The 26,617-nt window shown below is 45.8% G+C and overlaps 2 protein-coding genes across 6 annotated transcripts in view; both read left to right on the top strand.

Annotated features, from left to right (window-relative positions):
* The window catches only part of stim1a (stromal interaction molecule 1a), a 43,089-nt gene extending 26,952 nt beyond the window's left edge, over window positions 1–16,137 (top strand). The window contains exons 8-13 of one of the 3 annotated variants that reach the window (XM_021588397.2): window positions 4,241–4,418; window positions 5,581–5,748; window positions 7,623–7,723; window positions 7,842–8,074; window positions 12,662–12,725; window positions 13,733–16,137. In XM_021588397.2, the coding sequence (XP_021444072.1) occupies window positions 4,241–4,418; window positions 5,581–5,748; window positions 7,623–7,723; window positions 7,842–8,074; window positions 12,662–12,725; window positions 13,733–14,267 (1,279 nt within the window). In that variant the 3' untranslated portion in view covers window positions 14,268–16,137. Of the gene's footprint in view, window positions 1–4,240; window positions 4,419–5,580; window positions 5,749–7,622; window positions 7,724–7,841; window positions 8,075–12,661; window positions 13,085–13,732 lie in introns of all 3 variants that reach the window. The other 2 variants (XM_021588396.2, XM_036965832.1) reach the window with 2 other exon arrangements.
* A 395-nt stretch (window positions 16,138–16,532) lies between these two features.
* On the top strand, window positions 16,533–25,346 carry LOC110507968 (protein sel-1 homolog 3). 3 transcript variants are annotated; one of them, XM_021588395.2, is made up of 23 exons: window positions 16,534–16,852; window positions 17,002–17,476; window positions 17,741–17,867; window positions 17,979–18,100; window positions 18,194–18,309; window positions 18,404–18,465; window positions 18,750–18,882; window positions 18,965–19,100; window positions 19,208–19,348; window positions 19,484–19,695; window positions 19,824–20,003; window positions 20,113–20,232; window positions 20,317–20,457; window positions 20,567–20,629; window positions 20,729–20,902; window positions 21,008–21,135; window positions 21,225–21,308; window positions 21,401–21,491; window positions 22,938–23,025; window positions 23,122–23,231; window positions 23,355–23,482; window positions 24,773–24,878; window positions 24,971–25,346. In XM_021588395.2, exons 1-23 carry the CDS (start codon window positions 16,799–16,801, stop codon window positions 25,067–25,069), a joined length of 3,090 nt encoding a protein of 1,029 aa, XP_021444070.1. In that variant the 5' UTR covers window positions 16,534–16,798; the 3' UTR covers window positions 25,070–25,346. The 3 variants fall into 3 exon arrangements, with proteins under 3 accessions (XP_036821448.1, XP_021444070.1, XP_036821447.1); XM_036965552.1 differs by having other exon boundaries at window positions 18,176–18,309; XM_036965553.1 differs by lacking the exons at window positions 22,938–23,025; window positions 23,355–23,482; window positions 24,773–24,878; window positions 24,971–25,346 and having other exon boundaries at window positions 16,533–16,852; window positions 18,176–18,309.
* The last annotated feature ends 1,271 nt before the right edge of the window (window positions 25,347–26,617 follow it).

The following is a 26,617-nucleotide window of genomic DNA, read 5'->3' as shown; positions in this document are numbered from 1 at the left end:
TGTGGAATAGACACTGGATGGAATGTGGTTTTAACCAATCAGCATTCAGGATTAGACCCACCTGTTTTTAAAACAGATATATATATATATATCGCCACATTCTGCTGCTGCTGCTCATTTTCCAGTTGCTCATAAATGACATTGATTTAAAACTAGTCTCACTCGTAGGAATGCTATTCATGCAAATCTATATCAGCCCAGTTATAGCCTGGAGGTACTGAGCCGGTCCTGCATATAGGCTTTGATGATCTCTTGTACAGTACGTAAGTCCTTTGTTGGACCCTGCAGTGCAGTGGGGCTGAGTGTCTGCATTGGTCTTCTCTCAGTGGAGTGCCTGCCTGCTCTGCCGTTGTTGCTGCTGGAGCTGTGGCTAGTGAATGGTAGAGGTCAGGGTGGAGAACATTAGTGGAAGGGCCCACTGCCCACATTTTCCATCCTCAGACCCCAGGATCACCTTTCACTGTTGCCTAGCTACCCATCATTCCGGCCAACAGATGTTTCTTCTCCATGATCAGTCTGGATTTGCCTCCCTCCCTCCCTCCCTGACAATTTCTAGAATGTGCAACACATTCTGACCATTCTGATTGGTCCCAGAAACGAATGGGTTGGGCCAGAGCCAATCTACATGATCATGTTGTCAACTTCGATACTCTTGTTAGATTTGTTAGGCTACGCTGATGAATTTTTGCATAACACTCCCCTCATTTTGAAATGTAGGATGGCAGATTCAGATTCAGAAAATGTATAAAATACAGCAGCATAATTACATTCGGGGTGATTCGTCAGGCTACTATTGACTGCAGCTCTGCCACCTCTACCTCTGGTGGGAGGAGGCTGCTCTCTGGTGGTGTAAAACAGCATTCTCTCAACCCACACCCAGTAAAACCTGTTATCACTCTTACTGATTGTTTTTGTAACATGTGCGGATACTCCATGGATTCCGGTTAGGTTATATAAATTGAAATTCTGTTAATTTCAGTACACCAATTCTAATCAGATATTGATCATCTCAAATATATGATGTGGTCTCTTTAAAACACAGCAGGCTAGGTTGTATACAAGCTGAAGCAGTCTCCCTGTGGATCACGTGAATATCTACAGTTCTAGATCTCCCTGTGGGCCCTCTGTGTGTTTGAACTGTGGTCTTGTGACAGACCTCACAAGATAGTGTAACGTGACACTGTACTAGCCCAGCATGACAAAGCCAGCCATCCCACAAATGGACTCCATGTTGGTCTTAATATAGTAATGGTTGAGGCGCTGGGGACCACGTGTTTATGATGGTTATACAGTACATTCCCATTCTACTGTGGCAGAAGAAGAGCACCATAATCCCAACACAGAAAGGCTATGGAGTACTGGGCTCTGTCACAACTGGGTCTCTCATTCCTGGCCTGTCCAAGCCTTGATGTCATTCAGCACACTGACAGCTGCCCTCTGCCCTCTACACGTTAGCTATTGTTTTCAGCCACATACTGTAAGATGCAAGCCCCTCATTTTATCGTTACACACACATACTTAACTGCTGGGCTGGTGCAGCCTCATCCTTAACTGCTGGGCTGGTGCAGCCTCATACTTAACTGCTGGGCTGGTGCAGCAGCATACTTAACTGCTGGGCTGGTGCAGCCTCATACTTAACTGCTGGGCTGGTGCAGCAGCATTCTTAACTGCTGGGCTGGTGCAGCAGCATTCTTAACTGCTGGGCTGGTGCAGCAGCATACTTAACTGCTGGGCTGGTGCAGCAGCATTCTTAACTGCTGGGCTGGTGCAGCAGCATTCTTAACTGCTGGGCTGGTGCAGCAACATTCTTAACTGCTGGGCTGGTGCAGCAGCATACTTAACTGCTGGGCTGGTGCAGCAGCATTCTTAACTGCTGGGCTGGTGCAGCAGCATACTTAACTGCTGGGCTGGTGCAGCAGCATTCTTAACTGCTGGGCTGGTGCAGCAGCATACTTAACTGCTGGGCTGGTGCAGCAGCATTCTTAACTGCTGGGCTGGTGCAGCAGCATTCTTAACTGCTGGGCTGGTGCAGCAGCATTCTTAACTGCTGGGCTGGTGCAGCAGCATTCTTAACTGCTGGGCTGGTGCAGCAGCATACTTAACTGCTGGGCTGGTGCAGCAGCATACTTAACTGCTGGGCTGGTGCAGCAGCATACTTAACTGCTGGGCTGGTGCAGCAGCATTCTTAACTGCTGGGCTGGTGCAGCAGCATTCTTAACTGCTGGGCTGGTGCAGCAGCATTCTTAACTGCTGGGCTGGTGCAGCCTCATACTTAACTGCTGGGCTGGTGCAGCAGCATTCTTAACTGCTGGGCTGGTGCAGCAGCATACTTAACTGCTGGGCTGGTGCAGCAGCATACTTAACACTTAACTGCTGGGCTGGTGCAGCAGCATTCTTAACTGCTGGGCTGGTGCAGCAGCATACTTAACTGCTGGGCTGGTGCAGCAGCATTCTTAACTGCTGGGCTGGTGCAGCCTCATACTTAACTGCTGGGCTGGTGCAGCCTCATTCTTAACTGCTGGGCTGGTGCAGCAGCATACTTAACTGCTGGGCTGGTGCAGCAGCATTCTTAACTGCTGGGCTGGTGCAGCAGCATTCTTAACTGCTGGGCTGGTGCAGCAGCATTCTTAACTGCTGGGCTGGTGCAGCAGCATACTTAACTGCTGGGCTGGTGCAGCAGCATACTTAACTGCTGGGCTGGTGCAGCAGCATACTTAACTGCTGGGCTGGTGCAGCAGCATACTTAACTGCTGGGCTGGTGCAGCAGCATACTTAACTGCTGGGCTGGTGCAGCAGCATACTTAACTGCTGGGCTGGTGCAGCAGCATTCTTAACTGCTGGGCTGGTGCAGCAGCATTCTTAACTGCTGGGCTGGTGCAGCAGCATTAACTGCTGGGCTGGTGCAGCCTCATACTTAACTGCTGGGCTGGTGCAGCAGCATTCTTAACTGCTGGGCTGGTGCAGCAGCATACTTAACACTTAACTGCTGGGCTGGTGCAGCAGCATTCTTAACTGCTGGGCTGGTGCAGCAGCATACTTAACACTTAACTGCTGGGCTGGTGCAGCAGCATACTTAACTGCTGGGCTGGTGCAGCCTCATACTTAACTGCTGGGCTGGTGCAGCAGCATACTTAACACTTAACTGCTGGGCTGGTGCAGCCTCATACTTAACTGCTGGGCTGGTGCAGCAGCATACTTAACACTTAACTGCTGGGCTGGTGCAGCAGCATTCTTAACTGCTGGGCTGGTGCAGCAGCATTCTTAACTGCTGGGCTGGTGCAGCCTCATACTTAACTGCTGGGCTGGTGCAGCAGCATTCTTAACTGCTGGGCTGGTGCAGCAGCATTCTTAACTGCTGGGCTGGTGCAGCAGCATACTTAACTGCTGGGCTGGTGCAGCAGCATACTTAACTGCTGGGCTGGTGCAGCAGCATACTTAACTGCTGGGCTGGTGCAGCCTCATACTTAACTGCTGGGCTGGTGCAGCCTCATACTTAACTGCTGGGCTGGTGCAGCAGCATTCTTAACTGCTGGGCTGGTGCAGCCGCATGGCATTGTCTACAGAGTGAGTAGACTCTCTCTCTTGACTGTGTGATCTGTGATCTCCGTTGCTTTAGTTCCACTGAATAATGCATTTAAGTTATTTTGTAGTTTTTCATGAATGACTGTTCAGTCGTGTGTGTGTGTGTGTGAAATGTCAAGGAAGCGTGGATATTCCTGTGATAGGCTTACAATCCGTGAACTACAAACTAGTGCTGTTTGATGTAGTTACAAGGCAACAGGCTGCTGGAGGTGACAGTGTACTTCCACTACTGTAGCTAGCTCTTGGAACTGGACCCTGCCTGGAAAACAAACCGTGTCTTTGTCTGCCTGGGGAATCTCAACTACATTTAGCATATAAATCAGAGGACGACAGAGACTCCTAGCGCTCCAGTGATGGATCCCTGGCTTGCTTGGGCTCTATAGTGGTCAGTCTTTATAGCCAGGAGTATCGAGGTCCGAGGACAGCTGGTTGGAGGATGCTATGTGGACATGCCAGTCTCCCTGGCATCTAGTAGTAAAAAGATACAGGCACTTCTATTGTTTGCCCCTGTCATTGCTGAGTCACTGATTACTAGCACCTGTAACAAGACCCTAGAATTCTTCCTGGTCTGGCAATGTGATCAGGAAAAGAACATACTTTTCCTTGTCTGATTATTTCTCTCTCTTGCTCACTCACTCACACTCTCTCCCTCCCCCAGGCTGCAGATAGCCCAGGAGGAGCACCGTACGGTGGAGGTGGAGAAGGTGAACCTGGAACAGAAGCTGAGGGATGAGATTAACTGTGCCAAGCAGGAGGCCCAGCGGCTCAAGGAGCTCCGCGAGGGCACAGAGAACGAGCTGAGTCGGCAGAAATATGCAGAGGAGGAGCTGGACCAGGTACTGGACTGTGCCACTTTGGAGAGGGACGGGTGGAGAACCAATGCAGGTGGATGAGGGGGAATTAGTCTAGTGGGATACTTTTTGAGAGACAAGGTGTGGTTGAGGCCAGTAACAGAAACCTGTAGAGTAAAGCCTGAGAGGAGTGACACTCCAACTGACTGAACCCTGTTAACCAGTCTATATTCTAGGGAACCAGCTAGATATTTAGATGGATTAGATGCCGAATGCGATCAGTAGGCATAACTCCCACTCAGCTCAGGAAAGGAAGCAGCAGTCGGCCCACACAAGGCAGGTGAGCAGAGGGCTCATGTTGTGTACTCTCATCAATCTGCTACTATCACTATGGTCTCCTGAGAACACTGTAGTCTGCTGGAGGAAGCAATAGTCACTCCTTTATCTGATTTCAGTTCTCAATATATGACTAGAGAAAGGGCCTGAGATAGCTCCCTCTTGTTAGTCTTTTTTTAGCATGCATGCCTAGGAAAGGATTTATTTTATTTAGCCTACTTCCTGCAAAGGAACCACTGTGCTACATTTCAGGAACATCAAAAAATGTGTTAATATTCTTATTCCATTTTCACACACAATCAGCCAGAGAATATTTTGAATCCAACTCTGAATGCTTTCATATGACATAACAATTAGATTCACAGCTCCTGACTGCAGGTCCCATTGCACCATACTCTAAACCATGGCCTAGTTCTTCAGAGGATTTGGAATGCTCATTTCATCTGGAGAGTTTCTCTGGAGGTCTTGTCCCAGTGGAGGTCAAACCAGGTCAGCCCTTGTGCCTGCATGATCAGACAGGCCCTGATCAGGCCTTGCAGGCCCTCTGCTCCCCTGGCTGGCCCAGTGCTGCTACATTAAGGCTTGACAGTGATTGAGTCTAGGGGTGGCTGGGTGGCTCTGGGCTCATTTGCACAGCTCTTAATGAGGCTGTCAGGAGACACAGCTTTCAGGAGCCAATGAGATCACGTTTCCCTCTCCCATCTCCACAGCAGAGAGACTTGTCACAGTGTTGGAATGACACATTTGTCCTGAATACTCAACCTGTGTGTTGGACCTTAAAGTGTGGACTTTGGTGTGTTCCTTTCTCTGCTGTATTGAGTCAATAAGAAGTTATGTGCTGTATGTTGACTTTGTGTGTGTGTGTGTGCAGGTGCGCATGGCCCTCAAGAAGGCAGAGAAGGAGCTGGAGTCTCGCTGCAGCTGGTCCCCACCAGAGTCCCTCCAGAAGTGGCTCCAGCTCACCCATGAGGTGGAGGTGCAGTACTACAACATCAAGAAGCAGAACGCTGAGAAGCAGCTACTGGTGGCGAAAGAAGGGGTGAGATGCCACAGGACTGTATATACCGCATGAGGGCTGTATGTACCGCATGAGGGCTGTATGTACCGCATGAGGGCTGTATGTACCGCATGAGGGCTGTATGTACCGCATGAGGGCTGTATGTACCGCATGAGGGCTGTATGTACCGCATGAGGGCTGTATGTACCACATGAGGGCTGTATGTACCACATGAGGGCTAGATGCAGTGCATTCGAAAAGTATTCAGACCACTTGATGTTTTTTTTTCCCCCCTCATCAATCTAAACACAATACCCCATAATGACAAAGCAGGAACAGGTTTTTATACATTTTTGCAAGTGTATTAAATTAAAATAAATTAAATATCACATTTCCATAAATATTCAGACCCTTTACTTTAAAAGCATCTTTGGTAGGGATTTACAGCCTTGAGTCTTCTTGGGTATGACACTACAAGCTTGGCACAGCTGTATTTGGGGATTTTCTACCATTTCTTCTCTGCAGATCCTCTCAAGCTCTATCAGGTTGGATGAGGAGCATCGCTGCACAGCTATTTTCAGGTATCTCCAGAGATGTTCAAGTTTGGGCTCTAGCTGGGCCACTCAAGGACAATTCAGAATCTTGTCCCGAAGCCACTCGTGTTTTGTCTTGGCTGTGTGCTTAGTGTCGTTGTCCTATTGGAAGGTGAACCTTCTCCCCAGTCTGAGGTCCTGAGTGCTCTGGAGCAGGTTTTCATCAAGGATCTCTCTGTACTTTGCTCCGTTCATCTTTCCCTTGATCCTAACGAGTCTCCCACTCCCTGCCGCTGAAAAACATCTCCACAGCATGATGCTGCCACAATGCTTCACCATAAGGATGGTGCCAAGTTTCCTCCAGATGTGACGCTTGGCATTCAGGCCAAAGAGTTCAATCCTGGGGTTCATCAGAAAAAGAGAATCTTGTTTCTCATGGTCTGAGTCCTTTAGGTGCTTTTTGTGAAACGGGCTGTCATGTGCCTTTTTTTACTGAGGAGTGGCTTCTGTCTGGCCACTCTACCATAAAGGCCTGATTGGTGGAGTGTGCTGCAGAGATTGTTGTCCTTCTGGAAGTTTCTCCCATCTCCACAGAGGAACTCTAGAGCTCTGTCAGTGACCATCGGGTTCTTGGTCACCTCCCTGACCAAGGCCCTTCTCCCCCGATTGCTCAGTTTGTCCGGGTGGCCAGCTCTAGGAACAGTCTTGGTGGTTCCAAACTTTTTCCATTTAAGAATGATCAAGGCCACTGTGATCTTGGGGACCTTCAATGCTGCAGAAATGTTTTGGTACCCTTCCGCAGATCTGTGCTTCGACACAATCCTGTCTCTGAGCTCTGCGGACATTTCGTTCAACCTCATGGCTTGGTTTTTGCTCTGACATGCGGGACCTTTTTATAGACAGGTGTGTGTGCTTTTCCAAATCATGTCCAATCATTTCAATTTACCACAGGTGGACCCCAATCAAGTTGTAGAAACATCTCAAGGATGATCAATGGAAACAGGATTCACCTGAGCTCAATTTCAAGTCTCATAGCAAAGGGTCTAAATACTTAAGGCTAAAATAAGGTATTTTTGTTTTATATATTTAATAATTTTCCAACATTTTCTAAAAACCTCTTCTCTTTCTCATTATGGGGTATTGTGTGTAGCTTGAGGTGAAAAAAATATTTATTCCATTTAGAATACGGTTGTAACAATGTGGAAAAGGGGAAGGGGCTTGAAGACTTTCCGAATGCACTGTATACAGTATGGGGACTAGATATACCGTATGAGTAGGGCCAGGAGATTTCTCTGACAATGTGAGCAGGAGAAACTCTGGACCCTTAGTTTGACAGAGTTGACAGAACCTGGGAGTAATGTTTCATCGTGTTTGTGACTGCAGGCAGAGAAGATCAAGAAGAAGAGAAACACCATCTTTGGGACCTTCCATGTGGCACACAGCTCCTGTCTGGACAATGTGGATCACCAAATTCTGACAGCCAAGTGAGTTTAATTACAGAGAGTATTTTGGGATTGGTCTAAAGCCAATATCTCCTATATCTATGTTCACATTGTGATCTGTGCTTGTATTCCTCTGCCCCCTCCTCTCCTCCGGATCCAGACAAGCCCTGGGTGAGGTGACTGCTGCTCTGAGGGAGAGGCTGCACCGTTGGCAGCAGATTGAGATTCTGACTGGGTTCACCATCGTCAATAACCCTGGGCTCTCCTCCCTGGCCTCCACCCTGAACCTTGACCCCAGCATCATAGGTGGCCGGGCCACGCCCCAGCACTTCATTATGTCTGATGACATGGACGACATGGACGAGGACATCATATCGCCCGGTACTCTGCAATGTAAGGGCTGGTCCGACTCCCTCGGCCCCACTGTGGGACTCTGTAGCAAAAGACCTCCTAAATACACCAAGGGCCTTCTGGGGAAATCCAAAAGTCAACCCTCAAATGAAAATTAGCATACAGACACAAAATATTATCATTATAAACGTTATCATTATAAATAATATTGTCATGATCTCAATTTATTCAAATGAGCAGCCCGGTTTGTGAAGGGATTCGGAGTGTTTGTCTGGGTTGTTTTGTCTGTGATTGAGTGTCCCACAGTGAGAGTCCCACAGTGGACCCCAGGAAGCGTAGCTGCTGCTTTCGCAACAGCTAATGGGGATCCTAATAAAATAACCCAAAACGTGTTCTGTGTTTGCAAATCTGTAATGTATGAATTGTAATTTCAATTTTTAATATTTTTTTAGACATATTTTCAGTTGGTTGGGGTGTTTTTATATTCTCTCATTTTGGAAATGAGTGCCTCGATTTATGGGAATTTGACTTCTGAGATGGCGTGTAAGACGAGAACAAGGTGGCCAATGTTGATATCCATTGCTGTGGAAATGTAACCTCTGAAGAAATACATACTTCATGACACCAAATCTTTGTGCTGATCTATTTTTAGCTGTTGTCTCCTAGTCTGACCAATGGAATGTGCTGTTTGGACACGGCTGAAATGAAGGACTGAACATGGAGTCATAGTAAGCAATATGAAAGGCCATTGTCCTCCTATAAGCTTCATAAGGTTTAGCTTTGATCTAGACCTATTTGGGTAAGAGGAAGGCAGTGGTACATGCACTCAATTAAAAGTCTATTGTTGTGCTGCCTGCAATACCATTTACTTTTCTCTCGTTACATAGAGCTTTGCTTTCTATTGTTGTCAAGTCATTCCCCTGGGGGTACACATTTATCACCTTGTTTCAGCCACTAAGAAATTACATACTCAGGGTTTCTGATTTTGAAATGCAGTATTACAGCTTTTATTAACCAGTTACGATCTCAAAGGGAGTTTTGATGCGAACAACGTACTTTAGTTCTTATTTCTAGTCCTTGTCTTGGTAACAAATGTACTATATTTAATGGAACATGTTTATTGACTTAATAGGTCAACATTGTGTTCTATGGTATCCTGGTAACCAGCTCTACTGGGCAGTAACTGGGTTTTGATTATAGCAGACCTAGAGAGAAGGGCTGATACTAACTGCAGCGGTAAGCTGAGCTCTAGTTCTGCAGTCTCCTTCTAGACCTCTGTCACTGCAGTCCTCTAGTAAGTCTTCTAATCCACATTAATAACGTCCTCTCCTCCCTCACTACCCCTCTCCCTCCACCAACACTTCTCTTTGGCTGCCGCGGCCGTTCGTGTCTCTGGTCGACCCCCCCCAGACACCAATTGGCTCAAGGACCAGCGAGCAAGTGGTCTGTGGGTTTGGACAGCCAGTCTCTCAGGAAATACTCTGGTTGGCCTGTTGGCTACCCCTCATCATGACCTCAACCCACCCTCCCTCTTTCTTCTAAAGTCACCCACCCCTGTCAAAACCGCAGAGCACATACTATAACACTATGGGCAAGGTCTGTAGATGGATATAGCTGTAATACTGTGGCCTGGGACAGGGCCTGTAGATGGATATAGCTGTAATACTCTGTCCTGTGACAGGGCCTGTAGATGGATATAGCTGTAACACTCTGTCCTGGGACAGGGCCTGTAGATGGATATAGCTGTAATACTCTGTCCTGTGACAGGGCCTGTAGATGGATATAGCTGTAATACTCTGTCCTGTGACAGGGCCTGTAGATGGATATAGCTGTAATACTCTGTCCTGGGACAGGGCCTGTAGATGGATATAGCTGTAATACTCTGTCCTGGGACAGGGCCTGTAGATGGATATAGCTGTAATACTCTGTCCTGGGACAGGGCCTGTAGATGGATATAGCTATAACACTCTGTCCTGGGACAGGGCCTGTAGATGGATATAGCTGTAATACTCTGTCCTGGGACAGGGCCTGTAGATGGATATAGCTATAACACTCTGTCCTGGGACAGGGCCTGTAGATGGATATAGCTGTAATACTCTGTCCTGGGACAGGGCCTGTAGATGGATATAGCTGTAATACACTGTCCTGGGACAGGGCCTGTAGATGGATATAGCTGTAATACTGTGGCCTGGGACAGGGCCTGTAGCTGTAACAGTCTGGCCTGGGACAGGGCCTGTAGATGGATATAGCTGTAATACTCTGGCCTGGGACAGGGCCTGTAGATGGATATAGCTGTAATACTCTGGCCTGGGACAGGGCCTGTAGATGGATATAGCTGTAATACTGTGGCCTGGGACAGGGCCTGTAGATGGATATAGCTGTAACACTCTGGCCTGGGACAGGGCCTGTAGCTGTAACACTCTGGCCTGGGACAGGGCCTGTAGATGGATATAGCTGTAACACTGTCCTGGGACAGGGCCTGTAGATGGATATAGCTGTAATACTGTGGCCTGGGACAGGGCCTGTAGATGGATATAGCTGTAACACTCTGGCCTGGGACAGGGCCTGTAGCTGTAACACTCTGGCCTGGGACAGGGCCTGTAGATGGATATAGCTGTAATACTGTGGCTTGGGACAGGGCCTGTAGATGGATATTGCTGTGATACTGTGGCTTGGGACAGGGCCTGTAGATGGCTATAGCTGTAACACTCTGGCCTGGGACAGGGCCTGTAGCTGTAACACTCTGGCCTGGGACAGGGCCTGTAGATGGATATAGCTGTAATACTCTGGCCTGGGACAGGGCCTGTACATGGATATAGCTGTAATACTGTGGCCTGGGACAGGGCCTGTAGATGGATATAGCTGTAACACTCTGGCCTGGGACAGGGCCTGTAGCTGTAACACTCTGGCCTGGTACAGGGCCTGTAGATGGATATAGCTGTAACACTGTCCTGGGACAGGGCCTGTAGATGGATATAGCTGTAATACTGTGGCCTGGGACAGGGCCTGTAGATGGATATAGCTGTAACACTCTGGCCTGGGACAGGGCCTGTAGCTGTAACACTCTGGCCTGGGACAGGGCCTGTAGATGGATATAGCTGTAATACTGTGGCTTGGGACAGGGCCTGTAGATGGATATAGCTGTGATACTGTGGCTTGGGACAGGGCCTGTAGATGGCTATAGCTGTAACACTCTGTCCTGGGACAGGGCCTGTAGATGGATATAGCTGTAACACTCTGTCCTGGGACAGGGCCTGTAGATGGATATAGCTGTAACACTGTCCTGGGACAGGGCCTGTAGATGGATATAGCTGTAATACTGTGGCCTGGGACAGGGCCTGTAGATGGATATAGCTGTAACACTCTGGCCTGGGACAGGGCCTGTAGCTGTAACACTCTGGCCTGGGACAGGGCCTGTAGATGGATATAGCTGTAATACTGTGGCTTGGGACAGGGCCTGTAGATGGATATAGCTGTAATACTCTGTCCTGGGACAGGGCCTGTAGATGGATATAGCTGTGATACTGTGGCTTGGGACAGGGCCTGTAGATGGCTATAGCTGTAACACTCTGTCCTGGGACAGGGCCTGTAGATGGATATAGCTGTAACACTCTGTCCTGGGACAGGGCCTGTAGATGGATATAGCTGTAACACTCTGGCCTGGGACAGGGCCTGTAGATGGATATAGCTGTAATACTGTGGCTTGGGACAGGGCCTGTAGATGGATATAGCTGTAACACTCTATCCTGGGACAGGGCCTGTAGATGGATATAGCTGTAACACTGTCCTGGGACAGGGCCTGTAGATGGATATAGCTGTAACACTCTGTCCTGGGACAGGGCCTGTAGATGGATATAGCTGTAACACTCTATCCTGGGACAGGGCCTGTAGATGGATATAGCTGTAACACTCTGTCCTGGGACAGGGCCTGTAGCTGTAACACTCTGTCCTGGGACAGGGCCTGTAGCTGTAACACTCTGTCCTGGGACAGGGCCTGTAGCTGTAACACTCTGTCCTGGGACAGGGCCTGTAGATGTATAAGCCAAACTCTCCATGCTGCGTCCATCTACCCCTGGCCGTACTGTCTCCAGCTGTCCAATGACTTGCTCTTCTTCATTAGCCTGATCCTCAATATTCTTCCTCATCACCCAGAGCACTCTTCCACTCACCAGTAACTCATGTTCTTAGACCCCCTCACAACATACTGCCACTGACTGATTTTACAAATAATGATCTACAATGAAGGTGTGAGGGTTGGTTATGATTAAACATTTAACCTCCGTCCTCCCTGCAAGAATCCTCACCAGGCACCAGACAAAGTCCTCAGCATACAGTGTCATCCCTCCTGTTCTCTTGTCAATACTGGCATCGCTCAGGCCAGGGGTTTGAACATCTGATATTTTGCATCCATCACTTGCATTTCTCCCAACCAAACATTACTGAATTGCTCAACACAAAGGTCAACAACACTAATTCATTACTGGAATGTCTCAAACACCCATGTCTTCTGCTAGTGCCCTCCCAGTCGAATTCCAGCCTACTCTTGTCCCTCACCCTGTGTTGTTGTGTGTGTGTATATAATCAGAGAGTGGTTGTTGATAATGGTGGTGTTCTGTGTTGTCTCTATAGCTCCCAGTATGATGTCCCTGCGTCAGCGCCACATGGACTCCCAGCTGGCCATGGGCTCTCAGAGGTTGGTAGAGACCTGCCTGTTGGCGGGGCAGCAGGGAGACGGTACCTCCAACCCAACCAGGTCTAGGGCCACCCTCCAAAAGTCACACAGCCAGTCCTTCCAACAGTTTGAGGCTCTCCCCCTGCCTCCCCTGTCCTCGGCTGTCTCGCACCCCGCGATCATCTGCTCCTCCCCACCTCTTTCCTACCGTCAGCCCCACTCCTTCCACTCCTCCTCCTCCTTACACTCCACCACTCCTCATTCCTCCCATGTCTATCACTCGTCTTATTTTCAGCCCATGGACACCATCCCAGACTTCCAGCGCAGCAGCAGCTTCGGGTACCCCTCTGCTCTCTTCCCTCCACACTCACCGCATGCGCGTGAGATTTTCTCTCTGCCTACGTTTTCACCCCCCATAGTTTCATATATTTTTTTCTTATCTAGTTTGCAGTGTTCTCATTTTCATAAACGGTTGTTTCATCTAACTATAACTCACCCATTTTGCAACCTGTGACATTTTGCGTACATTCTTATGCATTATTACTTTTTCGTTAAATACATTTTTTTTCTGCCTAATTCATTGTTTTCTATTTTCGTTTTTGCCATCCACTCCCAACTCTTGTCTTTCTCGATAGCCCAAACAACCCTTCCCTCTGCCTGCACTACTAACAGGAGGTGGAGTTGCTGTTGGCGAGTAGTGCCCACTGTGTCCTTGGCTTTACAGGCATTGGATAGATTACTTCAAGCATGCAGTGGTCTAGCTTGGATCCACTTTTCAGTCAGGCTCAGTCCAGAACAGCTTCTAGCCCAAGGTTCTGAAAGGATTAGAAATGTGTAGGCATTCCATTTGATGGTAAAAATCCACCTAGCCTATCAGAGGGGAAAATGGAGATACTACCATTGCTTATGTCTGTCCAGTTCTTTCAGGTCTACTTGAAGTGCCTAGGTGGTAGAGGCTAAAGAATGTTTCTGGACCGAGCCTCACTGTACCTCTCTTCCTCCACCGACTCTCTTCTGTTCTTCCACAGAGAGTTGAACCGCTCAGACTCAGACTCCTCCCTGTCCCTCTCCCAAATTGGTGATCGTCTGTCCGCCTACAGCTCCAAGGGCCACCTGGTTAAACCCACCTCCTTCCTGTATGGCCAACCCGTCCGCTCCGCCTCCGACGAGCCCTCCCTGCATGCCCACACCCCTAACGGAGGGAACCGTGTCCATGAAGGAGGAGCCCTGGCCGAGCCAGTCACAGAGAGCCCCATCCTGATGAAGAAGGTGTACAGCATCGAGAAGTCAGCCAGCCTGGGAGAGATGAATGTTGGTCTCGTTGGTATGTCTATGTCAGAGTCCTCCCGCTCCCTCAGCCCCAACTCCACTGACGCTGACACCCCCTCCCCCACGGGGGGCCAGCCTGGGGCCACAGGGACCAAGGGAGGCAGCCGCATCCCACAGCTCTCTTCCAAGAAGAGCCCTCTGGAGGAAGACAGCGGCTCCACGGGAGAAGACACAGACTCCGTCGCCAGCCGTAAGAAACACACCTTCAAGATCTTCAAAAAACAGAAGAAATGAGGGCTACTAAAGACTATTAAAGAGCTGTCCAATGTGTTTCTCTTATTATTGTTTCTGTTTTGGAGAAGTTGTTTTGGGTTGTTCACTGGTCTTTGCCTTTATGGATTTGTAGGTACTTTCCCTGAAGAACTGTGGGAGCAACCATCTGATTATATGATTTTTGTCCTGATTATATTGGGAATGGGTGGTATTGTATAGTGGAATGTAAAGCACTATTTATTTAGTAGGAAAGGGTGCCAGTCTCTCAAAGGGAAACAAGTATCCTGGGTGGATGTCTTCTGGTTTACTTCAACCTGTATCAGTTTGCATGTCTTCACCTTTGTTTGACTGATATTCTCTGAATGCTCCTAGGTGTTTGCTTGGTTCTTGTTCCTATTCTGCTTAGACAACACTTAACTCAGTTGTTTCATTTGGTTCATCCCCAGACACCTTGTTATGTGTTTGACAAAAAATGCTGTCAGATGGACCTTAAGTACTTAATGGTAGTCATTTTGGTCAATTGTGAGAGGGGGGCTGAACAAGACTTGCGAAAACCTCCCGAATCAATTGTGCTAACAAGAAATCTAGCAATCAATGTTGGCAGAACTCTTCCAGTACAACTGCAGACACAGCAACACACGAGGCAAACATTTCCCTAGGATGGTGCACCTTTCAGAAGTGACGTAGAAGTGCTTGATTTAAACTGCTTTGAAGACCCCCAGCACATACAAAGCTAGGTAGCCTGTGTCACAGTGCAAGAAGTAATTGTCCACGATCTAAGTTCCCTAATAGAGGGGAAAGTTATTAAAATGACTACTTGAACTATATGAATGTAATGTCAAATGTTTATTGAAGTAAATGTCTACATTTGCAAATTGCCAATTGTATCAATCTACATTGCAGTTGTTGTAAGAGATATCATGTGGAGTGCTGTTGGAGGTGCCAAAACAAAGACTGGTCCAGTGGCCTTTATTCTCATCAGCTATATATGTACTGTACATTAGACGCCGTTTTAGAATGAGTAGCACTGCCTTCCATTTTTTTTATATCTGGGGACTCCAAACCAAAATAAGGTGATCAATTTGACATTGTCACCCACATAATTTTAAGAAGAGCGTTTCAAGCAGTGTTTGTATTTCAAACACTCCCAAGTCGTTTAGAGCATTCTGGAGAGGTGTTTGCTACTTTAGCTTGTTCTGTAGACTACCCTGATCACCTATTTTCACATTATACAGATCCAAAGTCAAGCACACAATAACAGTAATGGTATCTACTGGTCACAATTATAAACTCACTTGCCATTAATGGTTTTGAGGGCACACATGGTTTAGAAAAGGATGGCACGATACATTCTAGTTGTAGGGACTCTAACTTTCTAAATAATTGACGTGCTGGACTGCTCCTGAATCTGCTCTGCGTAATAACCACAGCAGTTCTCCAAACGACACCGTCGCCCCCCAATGGAGGCCTCACACAGTGCGATTGATCGTATGGATGAAAAATGTAATAATTTTTCTTTCATTGATCAGTTGAAAACATGAACTTCCTGTTGGTACTTTTTAAAGTGTAATTTGTACCTCTTCTGCACGATGAAGCTGTAATGTGGATTATACCGTCTATCTGTGAGTGTCTGTCTGTTGCCAGGATACTGCACTGAGTTGTATTGATGCATGTCAGCTACTGTATTAACGTCTAAAATGGGCTTGAGGCAGAGGTCAGCTCGAGCATCATGACTCTCCAACCCTACTTTAACTCCCGACTTCTCATTTTGAGCTTCTATTTATGAATACATATATTTGTACAGAGAAAAAAAAATTGTTGCATCTTCTGTGACGTTCTCTAGACTTTTATGGCACTCCTGCATGGTAGCAATAAACTATTTTGAATGAAAGACATGGACTTTGTTTATCAGATACGAAGAGCTGCTTGGTGTGCTTTTAGTGGGGATACTAACACATAAAAACAGTAGCAAGGCGAAAACTTATCTTATCACAGGTTTTCTAGAGTAATTGGCACTGAATAATGAACAGACTTGGGTATTATTTATTTTATGTGCATTTTTAAAACATTATTATCCCTCTAGTTCAGAGTAAAACACAAGCGCAATATGTATTAAATGTGTAAACATTTTCGAATGCCGTAACACATTGAGGGAATTTAGTCGAGATGGTTTGCTCCGAATATCAAATAACCCGTCAATCTATTGGTCACGTGACGCGTCTGATTGCGCAGCTATCAGGTGGAGCTGTGTGTGCATTTATTCCAATATTTACATAAGCACTTGTTTCACTTGTGGACAAAGCAGGATATTAGTCCGGGTTCTCGTCATTGAAACTTTCTCAGGTTTCTTCCAGTCAAAAGGACAGCAAACGCACCTTTTTGAAACTAGATTTGACTATATGGTCCTTTATTGGCGTTTTTACTGCTAACCTTTTAATTTTACACATTTTAGTGTTTGTCTTTCGTGTGCTTCTCAGCATGAAAACATTTAAACTACATTTTTATTGAGCAGCCATCATCTTAAAGGAATTAAACAGCCCCACTCTCGGATCATGAACCAGCATTACTTGGATAAGTGTTTATTACTGTTTCTCCTCAGTTTACAGGTAGGCTATGTTGTACTATATCTATTTTCAAAATACCTGTCCTACACACACACAGTAATGTTTCAATTTAGGTGCTTCATTTTAAAGAAATGTATCAACTTTCGATGTACATACTATTTTGGTGGCTTTCATCCTCTCCCTCCACACAGATGGTTTGGGGTTCAGATCATGTGATGTTCCTGAACCCACCAGCTGAGCCAGTGCCTGGCTACTCTCTGAAAGTGTTGTACTCCTGTTCTAAACCAGCTGTGGTGCTGGTGGAGTGTCTGGTGTCTTATGACACTGGAGTAAGCTCCACGGTATTCCAGAGACACTGGAGCTGTGAGCCGGGTCCAGACCGGATTAGGACTCTGCTACTGAGCCTCCCTGACTGGCTGGTGTACCAGCCTGACTGGGTTGTGCCTGACACTCAGTGGGTGCTCAGTGGCATGCTGCGTGCCTCAGTCAGTGAGCAGGGATCTGAGGACAGTTACAGGTCAGGCCAGGCCACTGCAGTAGTCAGCTTGCAGCCCACGTCCCCTCTCAGTCGCCCCATGAAGCAGCACCAACTCTGCCCTGGCTGGGCTACACAGATGCTGTGGTTAACCCGCAGGACCACCACCTCACAATGCCCTGTGGAACAAGGTAATTACTGTAGAGTTAGTTAGAAAAATGCCAGTCCACAATGATACAATAGTTGACAATACAAAGTAAAGATTTTAAAAAACACATTGTGGACCATTCAAATAGAGCATTGAGACACTAAAAGCAGTCATAGTCAAACAAGGCATAGTAGTGTAAGACAGCTATTAATTTTCAACATATTTAGTCTATAAACTATAACAAACTTCATACAAACCTTTATATCCTAGCATTTCTCATTTTATCACAAAATAATCTCCCATTCAGAGACAGTCCATTTGTTGTCGTCCATGTATGCCTCAACTGGAGAGAACTTTGGCATCACCAAGACTTTAAATGCCTATAGCAACGAGGTCCTGGAGTACTTGCGACTCCAAGATATTTATTTTCCATGGTAAGACCACTAGCTACATAGTCTGTATGTGCATGCTAAAATACGTGGGCTTCATGTTGAGGATATTAACATAGGATAATATTTGATACTTTTATTCTCTCCTGTTGCCAGGTGTGTGTTCTCCATCTGGGTGTTCCTGACCCAATCTTGCCAGGAAAACTTGTGTGCCGTTTTTCACCACATAGACTATCAAAATAACTATGCCACTCCCAATTTGTTCCTTAAAAGATCAGGTAACATTGCTCTTCTATCCTCACTTCTCAAATGGCCAGATGCATTATTATACCAGTATAATGCCTATTCCTTAGTTATAACGTGTTCTGCAGGCCAGCTGCATGTTCAGATGCATGGGGAGACTGGGAGGTCCTCAGCGTTCCTTTGCCCATTCCAGGTGCCCCTGGCCCAGTGGTGCCACATCAACATGGAGCTGCGTGGCAGAATGGTCAGTATTAACCCCATACACACAGTAGACAGGAAATCAATGTTTCAGGAGTTTAACCAGTAATGTCTTCACTCTTCTTCTGAATTATGTTTAGGTGGATGTTACCATGGTGTGCATAGATGGGCAGCAACGTTTGGTTCATACTGCAGAACACATGTAAGGATGAACACAGAACAAAATAAAGAAACCTATAGCACAGGGGTGTACAATTCTAGTCCTTGAGGGCCTGATTAGTGTCGCAGTTTTGCCCCAGCTAACACACCTGAATCCAATAATCACCTAATCATAATATTCAGTTTAGAATGCATTTTGATTAATCAGCTGTGTTTGCTAGGGATGGAGAAAAAGTGTGACACCAATCAGACCCTGGAGGACTGGAGTTGCCCACCCCTGCCATAGCATGTCAGCATCATTTTGAATATGGAGCTGGTTTCTTACAGGTTCAGAGATCCTATACACCTGGATGACACGGAGGGCTACTTTGTGGTCAGTGGAGGTCAATTTATGAGAGGAATTGAAGGTTATTATGGACCGTTGGTGTACTATCGAAACAGAATACCCGACGTCAGGCCGGTAAGAATCACAGTCAGACACGTCCAAATCCATCTGTAATTCAACAAAACATGTTACACCTGTATTCATTTGTCTCCCACAGTCTGAAATCATTGTTCCAGACCCTATTAGGATTCTGAATTTGACTGGATGGCTACAGTCCTGTCAGGAATTTCAGTTGGAGCTTCATGTCAAATTGACTGGGTATTTACTGAGAGCCAGAGAGAAACAAGAGTCTGGTAATGACTTGTAATATCCACTAGATGGCATGATGGTGTATAAAATATTTAGTGGCTCACAAAGTTAGTGTCACTCCATCCAAACTGACACAACCTCTGTTTTCCAGAGAACTGTATGGATGCTTATCATGAGTGGACATTGAAATGTCATTTAGCTGTGACACCACACTGTGAACCCTGGGAGGCACCCAATGCCCCTCAAAGACGCTATGCAGTTCATCTGGCAAAGATACTGGCCACCAAGCATGGTAAGAGCTGGTCATAATAATACTCTTCTACAATTATTTTAACCTCCAAAGGTGTTCCACCAGTTAACGCCATCAACACCATTTAATGAGGATGTTGCAATCTTTCTAATGTTATTGTTTATACTGTATACCCAGGTGGCAGAAAGGTTGATCTGGCATCAGTGGGAAGGGCTCTGTACTCCTTGTCTCTGCGTAAGCTGCGTCAAGAGAGCACTGGATCCACTGGAGTAGTTAACAAGATAATGGCCCTTCTGCTGCAAGCTGGCTGTCTGGGGAACAACAGAGCTCTACACCTGTCATCAGTTCTCTACAGCAGTGGTGTAGGAGTGGAGAGGCAGCCCAATAAGGTGGGTGGATGAGTGTGTGTATTCATGTGTATGTCGTCATGACTATGGTCAGGAGTTTTTCATGGTCAGGAGAAACTCCAGACCCCCTATTTGTACTTTGCATGTCTCTTATTCCCTGCATCCTCCAGGCATGGTTACTGTCCCTGCTGTCAGCCCAGAAGGACTGGAGACTGGCCCTGCTGCGCCTGGGGCACCTGCACCAGCTAGGTGAGCATGGCATCCCCCCAGACTCTGACCTGGCCTATGCCTACTACTCTAACATCGCCAAGCAGACATCCTCCGACCATCACAACCCCTCACCTCAGCAGGTAGGCCTTGTGCCTGAAGCAAGATCATCTCAGCCTGTGCAAGTATTATACAATCCTAAAACATGTCATTTAATGAAACTGCTCCTCATCTAGTATGTCTGTTTTGTAGATGTTTGTAGAATCTATTTACCTGAACAACGAGGAAGTGCTTCGGTTCCAAACCAATGAAAACCATGATATCTTTCACTGGTTAAAACTCCAGGCCCGCAATGGAGCCGCAGATGCAGAGGTACTATACATCTGTCTGATAGTTAAATACTGAAAACAATCTCAATAAATATTTTGTGATAATGGTTGAACTGCCCTTCTATAGCAAGCTGTGGCCCGCATGCTGTTCTGGGGCCAGCAGGGCGTGTCTCCAGACATCCAGACTGCTGTGAGACACTATGAGAGAGGAGCTGTCCGTCTGGGGGACCCAGTGTCCATGTATGACTATGCCATAGTCCTCATGCAGGTCAGAGGTCAATTACTCAGTTTGATGACACAGTCAGTCTCTATAGTCATTCTAAGTTCAATGATAGCAATGTCTAGCCTATTTTGACAATACCATCATTACGTTTAAGGGCCAAGGAGTCAAGAAAGACATTCCAAGGGCAGTCACTTTCCTGAAGAAAGCAGTAGAGCAGGTTGGTCAAAATTATGTTCAGGACTTTATCATTATGCATGGGCTGTAAGGACTACAATGACGCCTTCAAAATAGCTCATCATAACATTCAATCCCACAGGGTTTCACGCCAGCGATCAATGCCCTTGGCTGGTACTATGAGCGGTTTGAGAAAGACTACCAGCGGGCAGTGCAGCTGTGGGAACAGGCTGATAAACAAGGCAGCTCAGATGCTGCTATGAATCTGGGTGTCATGTACTCCCAAGGCCTGTATCCTGGGAAAGCTGCAGACAAGGTCAGGTCGACTGTCAGTATACCCTATGGTCTCCTACGTAGCTTACACACTGACCGGCATCTATTGGACTGAGATAATGAACCAACAGTGTTTTGTCTCTACCAGTTCATGGCCTATACCTACTACCTGAAGTCTGCCCAAAGAGGAAACATAGATGGCTCCATTCAGCTGGCTGATGTGTGGACCACAGGGATCCCTGGCCGAGTCAAGAGGCGTCCAGCAGATGCTGTATTGTTAGTCTCTAAATTCATTAGTTTTTTTTAATGAATCTGATTACAACATTACTTTGCATTGCTTGCCAATCACTCTGTTTTTACCACAGATGGGTTAAGTGGGCAGCTGAGCGCAATGGACACCTTGGAATGGTCCTCAGGAAGGCCTTGGATTCCTATCTTAAAGGGGATAGGTGACCATCTCTCTTGTTAGAACATTACACGATTACACAAACATTTGTAATGTTTGTTATTGTATGAACCTAATGTCTCTACTGTTTTACAGCTTAATGGCCTTGTTGTATTACATGATGGCAGCTGAGTCAGGATTTGCAGCCGCCCAGTTCAATGTGGCGTACCTATGTGAACAAAACCCTGTGAGTTTGATTGGTGAAACTTGTTTCCACAGTGAAGATACAGTATATCAATGCATAACTATACTGAACAAAAATATAAAACGCACCATGCGAAAATATTTCATATAAGGAAATCAGTCAATTGAAATACATTAATTAGGCCCTAGTCTATGGATTTCACATGACTGGGAATACAGATATGCATTGGGTTTACAGATACCTTAAAAAAAGGCGTCATACAGTGTGACACATCTCCTTCGCATCGAGTTGATCAGGCTGTTGATTGTGGTCTGTGGAATGTTGTCCCACTCCTTTTCAATGGCTGTGCAAAGTTGCTGGATATTGGCGGGAACTGGAACACGCTGTTTTACACGTCGAACCAGAGCATCCCACACATGCTCAATGGGTGACATGTCTAGTGAGTATGCAAGCCATGGAAGAACTGGGACATTTTCAGGTTCCTGGAATTGTGTACAGATCCTTGCGACATGGGGCTGTGCATTATCATGCTGATACATGAGGTGAGGGCGGCGGATGAATGGCACGACAATGGGCCTCAGGATCTCGTCACAATACCTCTGTGCTTTCAAATTGCCATCAATAAAATGCAATTGTATTTGTTGTCTGTAGCTTATACCAGCCCATAACTTAACCCCACCGCCACCATGGGGCACTCTGTTCACAACGTTGTCATCAGCAAACCACTCGCCCACAGGATGCCATACACCCTTGTCTGCCATCTGAAACCAGCATTCATCTTCTCCAGCGTGCCAGTGGCCCTCGAGGGTGAGCATTTGCCCACTGAATTTGGTTTACGACATTGAACTGCAGTCAGATCAAGAACCTGGCGAGGACGATGAGCACGCGGATGAGCTTCTCTGAGACAGTTTCTGACAGTTTGTGCAGAAATTCTTCAGTTGTGCAAACCCAAAGAAGCTGGATGTGAAGTTCCTGGGCTGCGGTTGTGAGGCTGGTTGGACTTACTGCTAAATTCTCTGCAACATGTTGAACTTGGCTTTATGGCAGAGAAATTACCATTAAATTATGTCAACAACTCTGGTGGGAATTGCTGCAGTCAGCATGCTAATTTCACGCTCCTTCAAAAAACTTGAGACATTTGTGGCATTGTGATGTGTGACAACTGCACATTTTAGAATGGCCTTTTGTTGACCCCAGCACAAAGTGCACCTAGGTAAAGGTCATGCTGTTTAATCAGCTTCTTGATATGCCACACCTGTCAGGTGGATGGATTATCTTGGGATAGGAGAAATGCTCACTAACAGGGATGTACACAATTTGTGCACAACATTTGAGAGAAATAAGCATTTTGTGCATATGGAACATTTCGGGGATCTTTTATTTAGCTCATGAAACATGGGACCAACACTTTACATTTTGCATTTATATTTTTATTCAGTATATATAAATATGTGACACACATGTAGTTATAACTGACCTTTCCAATAGGGAGGTTTCCTGGATCCCACTTTTGCAGTGCAGTGTATGAGGAGATACTACAACCTGACCAGCCAGGCACAAGATCCTGATCCCTATGGTGAATTGTCTTTGACACAAACAGTCAGCATTGACTCCGTTGTTGCACTTTTCTCAGAGAGATTGTTTTAATATTACCTCAATCCATCCTCTGCAGCCCTGATCAGGATGGGTGACCTGCTGTATGAAGGACATGGGCAGAGACCGAGAGATGTGGCAGCAGCAGCAGAGATGTACAAACAGGCAGCACTAAGGAGTGACCCTCAGGTATGCCAGTCAGGTTACATACGTGTGATGTCATTGCCATCTCATTAAAGAAATGCCTTCCCACTCATCTGCAACCCTTGTGTGTGTGTGCGTGTGTGTGTCTCCGCATGCTTTTTCTCACAGGGCTGGTACAGTCTTGGTGTGCTTGTTCAAGAGGAACAGGGGTTACCGTTGTCCGTCCTGTCTGAACTGGGTCTGACACAGCATTACATGGCAGATAACACTGAGCTGGCGACTACACTTTACCGCAGGTATGTACTGTGGTACTGTACACCATTTACAACAGGAGCATGCCATGTACACTACCTGAGGATATGATGGAATATCAGTGGCGGTCAGTGCCGTTAAGTTTTGGGAGGACGATCATTTTTTTAGGGTCATGGCCTTATTTCTGTTACAGCATATTGGATGACTGTCATTTATATTCCATTCACCCAGTTCAATGTAACATAGATAGGTTTAGACTACTACATGATATTCTAATTTTCCCTATACCCACCATGAGGTTGCTACAACCTAGCCTATGAATGAAAGTTTACAGCGTAGGTGCATACAAGTCGCTTGTGGACTTCAGTACACAACACATCAGCTGTCTGTGACCGGGAAAAAAGTCTTTAACCTTTATATCAAAACTGCTAACCGCAACACACAGCCTTCATCGTTGTCACCATATTAGCTAACGTAAAGTCAACAACATAGCTACTAGAACACGTTAGTAAATCCACTACTATCATGCAGTACAGTGTACAGTAAGCAAGCAGTTTAGCAGTTACACTGCTGGCAATAAGTAAAATAAAAATTAAAATCTTACCTTGACTTGGAGGAGTTAGCCATAGCCAGCTAGGTAACAGCATCCCTCTCTGTTTGAGCTGGGTGTTTGAATAGGCTAAACTAACTAGCTAAATGCCTTTGCTAGCTAAGGAAGTGTAAAAAAAAAATAGATATCTCTCTCGCACTTCTTCATTTTTGAATAAATGAATTTGTTCAAAACTGTTCAACTATTGTCTTTCTCTCTCTTTGAGTCAACTACTCACCGCCTTTTATGCACTGCAGTGCTAGTTAGCTGTAGCTTATGCTTTCAGTACTAGATTCATTCTCTAATCCTTTGATTGAGTGGACAACATGTCAGTTCATGCTGCAAGAGCTCTGATAAGCTGGAGGACGTCCTACGGAAGTTGTCATAATTAATGTGTAAATCTATGGAAGGGGGTGAGAACCATGAGCCACTTTGGTTTTGAATTGAAGTCAATGTACCCAGAGGAGGATGGAAACCAGCTGTCCTCCAGCTACACCATGGTGCTACCCTACTGTTGATGCTACTGTAGACATTCATTGCAAAACAGTGTGTTTTAATCAATTATTTGGTGACAATAATATATTTAGTATAGTTTTATTTAAAAATGGATAACTTTTATAATGTTTCACTATTTGAATTTTTATGAAATTCACTGAGGAGGATGGTCCTCCCCTTATCCAGTCTGGTATAATATTGTCAACTGGTTAGGCTGTTCTCACTGTACAATTCCTATACTTTTCCATAGGTGCAGAGACTCCAACAGTACAGCAGAGTCCTACTTACCCTGCAGCCTTGCCCTATTCCATGCCTATCTGCAGTCTTTCCAAAAGGACTATAGTGCTACTATCAAGGTATGTATGATGATTGAACATTGAACTTGTCCTATTCAACATAGATACAGTATGCCATGAACGTTGATATTGGGCTGTCTTCTCTCCCTCAGGTCTCTGGTACTGTGGTCATGGCAGTTGCAGTTCCACCAATCCTCTTCATCATCCTCCGTGTTCTGAGGGGGCGTGGCATCATGTCTTATTATCACTAGGACCAGGAAACCCATCAGCCTATCAGCACTATGAGGAAGAAGACTTGATTGTATCTAGAGCAAAAACTTTTTTCGCAGATTTGTTTCATTTTTTATTTTGTTTTTATAGCTAAGGGTAAATATTTTTGTGTTTTTATCTTTGTTTTATCTTGAATGAAGATAGCACAATTTCTTAAATAGAATGTATAAAGTTATTTCAATGTTCTGTACGATCATGGTTTACAAAACTGTCTATTGATTGAACAGTATTAATAAAGCAAACTGATTTGAAAATCAATATTTTCTACTGACTGGGGCTCCAGTGTAGAACAGATCAACCAGGGGGATTGACTAGCACCGTGGTGTCCCTGAACAGAGTCATTTTTCAGGCCTATGGAGAACAGTGCTGTGGGCCTCTGGGCTCCTGGTAATGAATGGCTGGTAATGCCCCAGGGGTTCACCAGGCCTGGCACAAACAGCAGGTGAACAGCAAGTTGTCACCTGTACACAGACAAACTGGAGACTGGAAAGCACACAGTTAGTTACCCTTCTAATTGAAACAATATGAAATTACTGAATCATGAGCTGGGTCAGTTGTCAGTTATTAGAGTGTGGTCTGTGGTAACGTCACAGTCAGATCTCGCAATACATTCATAAGCAGGCTGTACATTACTCGGTCTGTGTACCACATGTTTTCTCATACCAGAGTTCTCTGTATAGAGATGTTAAGGTACAGTAAATGTAAAAACTACATGATACTGATGATCAGGTTTATTCATGCAATCATTTGTTTTTTTTACACATAAACATGCTTTTGCTAATTGCTACATTTTTGTGATATGCATAATCAGTCCAAAGAAACAAATAAAAAGTTATCCCAGGTGTGGTAGAATTTGGCCACTACATAAGCAAGCATAGCTGTTTTAAATATTTACAGCAGGCCATACACTGAGAGGACCAAACATTAGGAACCCATTCCTAATATTGTGTTGCACTCCCTTTTGCCATCAGAACAGCCTAAATTTGTCAGACTCTACAAGGTGTTGAAAGGATTCCACGTGTCATGTTGGTTGGATGTCCTTTGGGTGGTGAGCAGTTCTTGATACACACGAGAAACTGTTGAACGTGAAAAACCCAGCAGCGTTGCAGCTCTTGACACATTCAAACCCATGCGCCTGGCACCTACTACCAAACCCCATTCAAAGTTACTTAAATCCTTTGTCTTGCCTGTTCATCCTCTGAATGGCACACATACACAATACATGTCTCAAGGTTTAAACATCCTTCTTTAACCTGTCTCTTCCCCTTCTTCTACACTGATTGAAGTGGATTTAACAAGTGACATCATTAAGGGATCATTAGCTTTCACCTGGATTCATCTGGTCTCCCCTTCATCTACACTGATTGAAGTGGATTTAACAAGTGACATCATTAAGGGATCATTAGCTTTCACCTGGATTCATCTGGTCTCCCCTTCATCTACACTGATTGAAGTGGATTTAACAAGTGACATCATTAAGGGATCATTAGCTTTCACCTGGATTCATCTGGTCTCCCCTTCATCTACAC

Source organism: Oncorhynchus mykiss, chromosome 27 (assembly GCF_013265735.2).
Source record: "Oncorhynchus mykiss isolate Arlee chromosome 27, USDA_OmykA_1.1, whole genome shotgun sequence".
NCBI lineage: Eukaryota > Metazoa > Chordata > Actinopteri > Salmoniformes > Salmonidae > Oncorhynchus > Oncorhynchus mykiss.
This window is presented reverse-complemented; position numbering and strand designations above follow the sequence as displayed.

What these genes read in the sequence shown, in the direction of transcription:
- LOC110507968 (XM_036965552.1), top strand. Translation starts at nt 16,799, where the DNA reads ATGAACCAGCATTACTTGGATAAGTGTTTATTACTGTTTCTCCTCAGT. An exon ending in CAGAGAGAAACAAGAGTCTG is followed by an intron (nt 19,101 to 19,207) that starts GTAATGACTTGT and finishes TCTGTTTTCCAG; the next exon opens with AGAACTGTATGGATGCTTAT. An exon ending in ACAAGATCCTGATCCCTATG is followed by an intron (nt 23,026 to 23,121) that starts GTGAATTGTCTT and finishes CATCCTCTGCAG; the next exon opens with CCCTGATCAGGATGGGTGAC.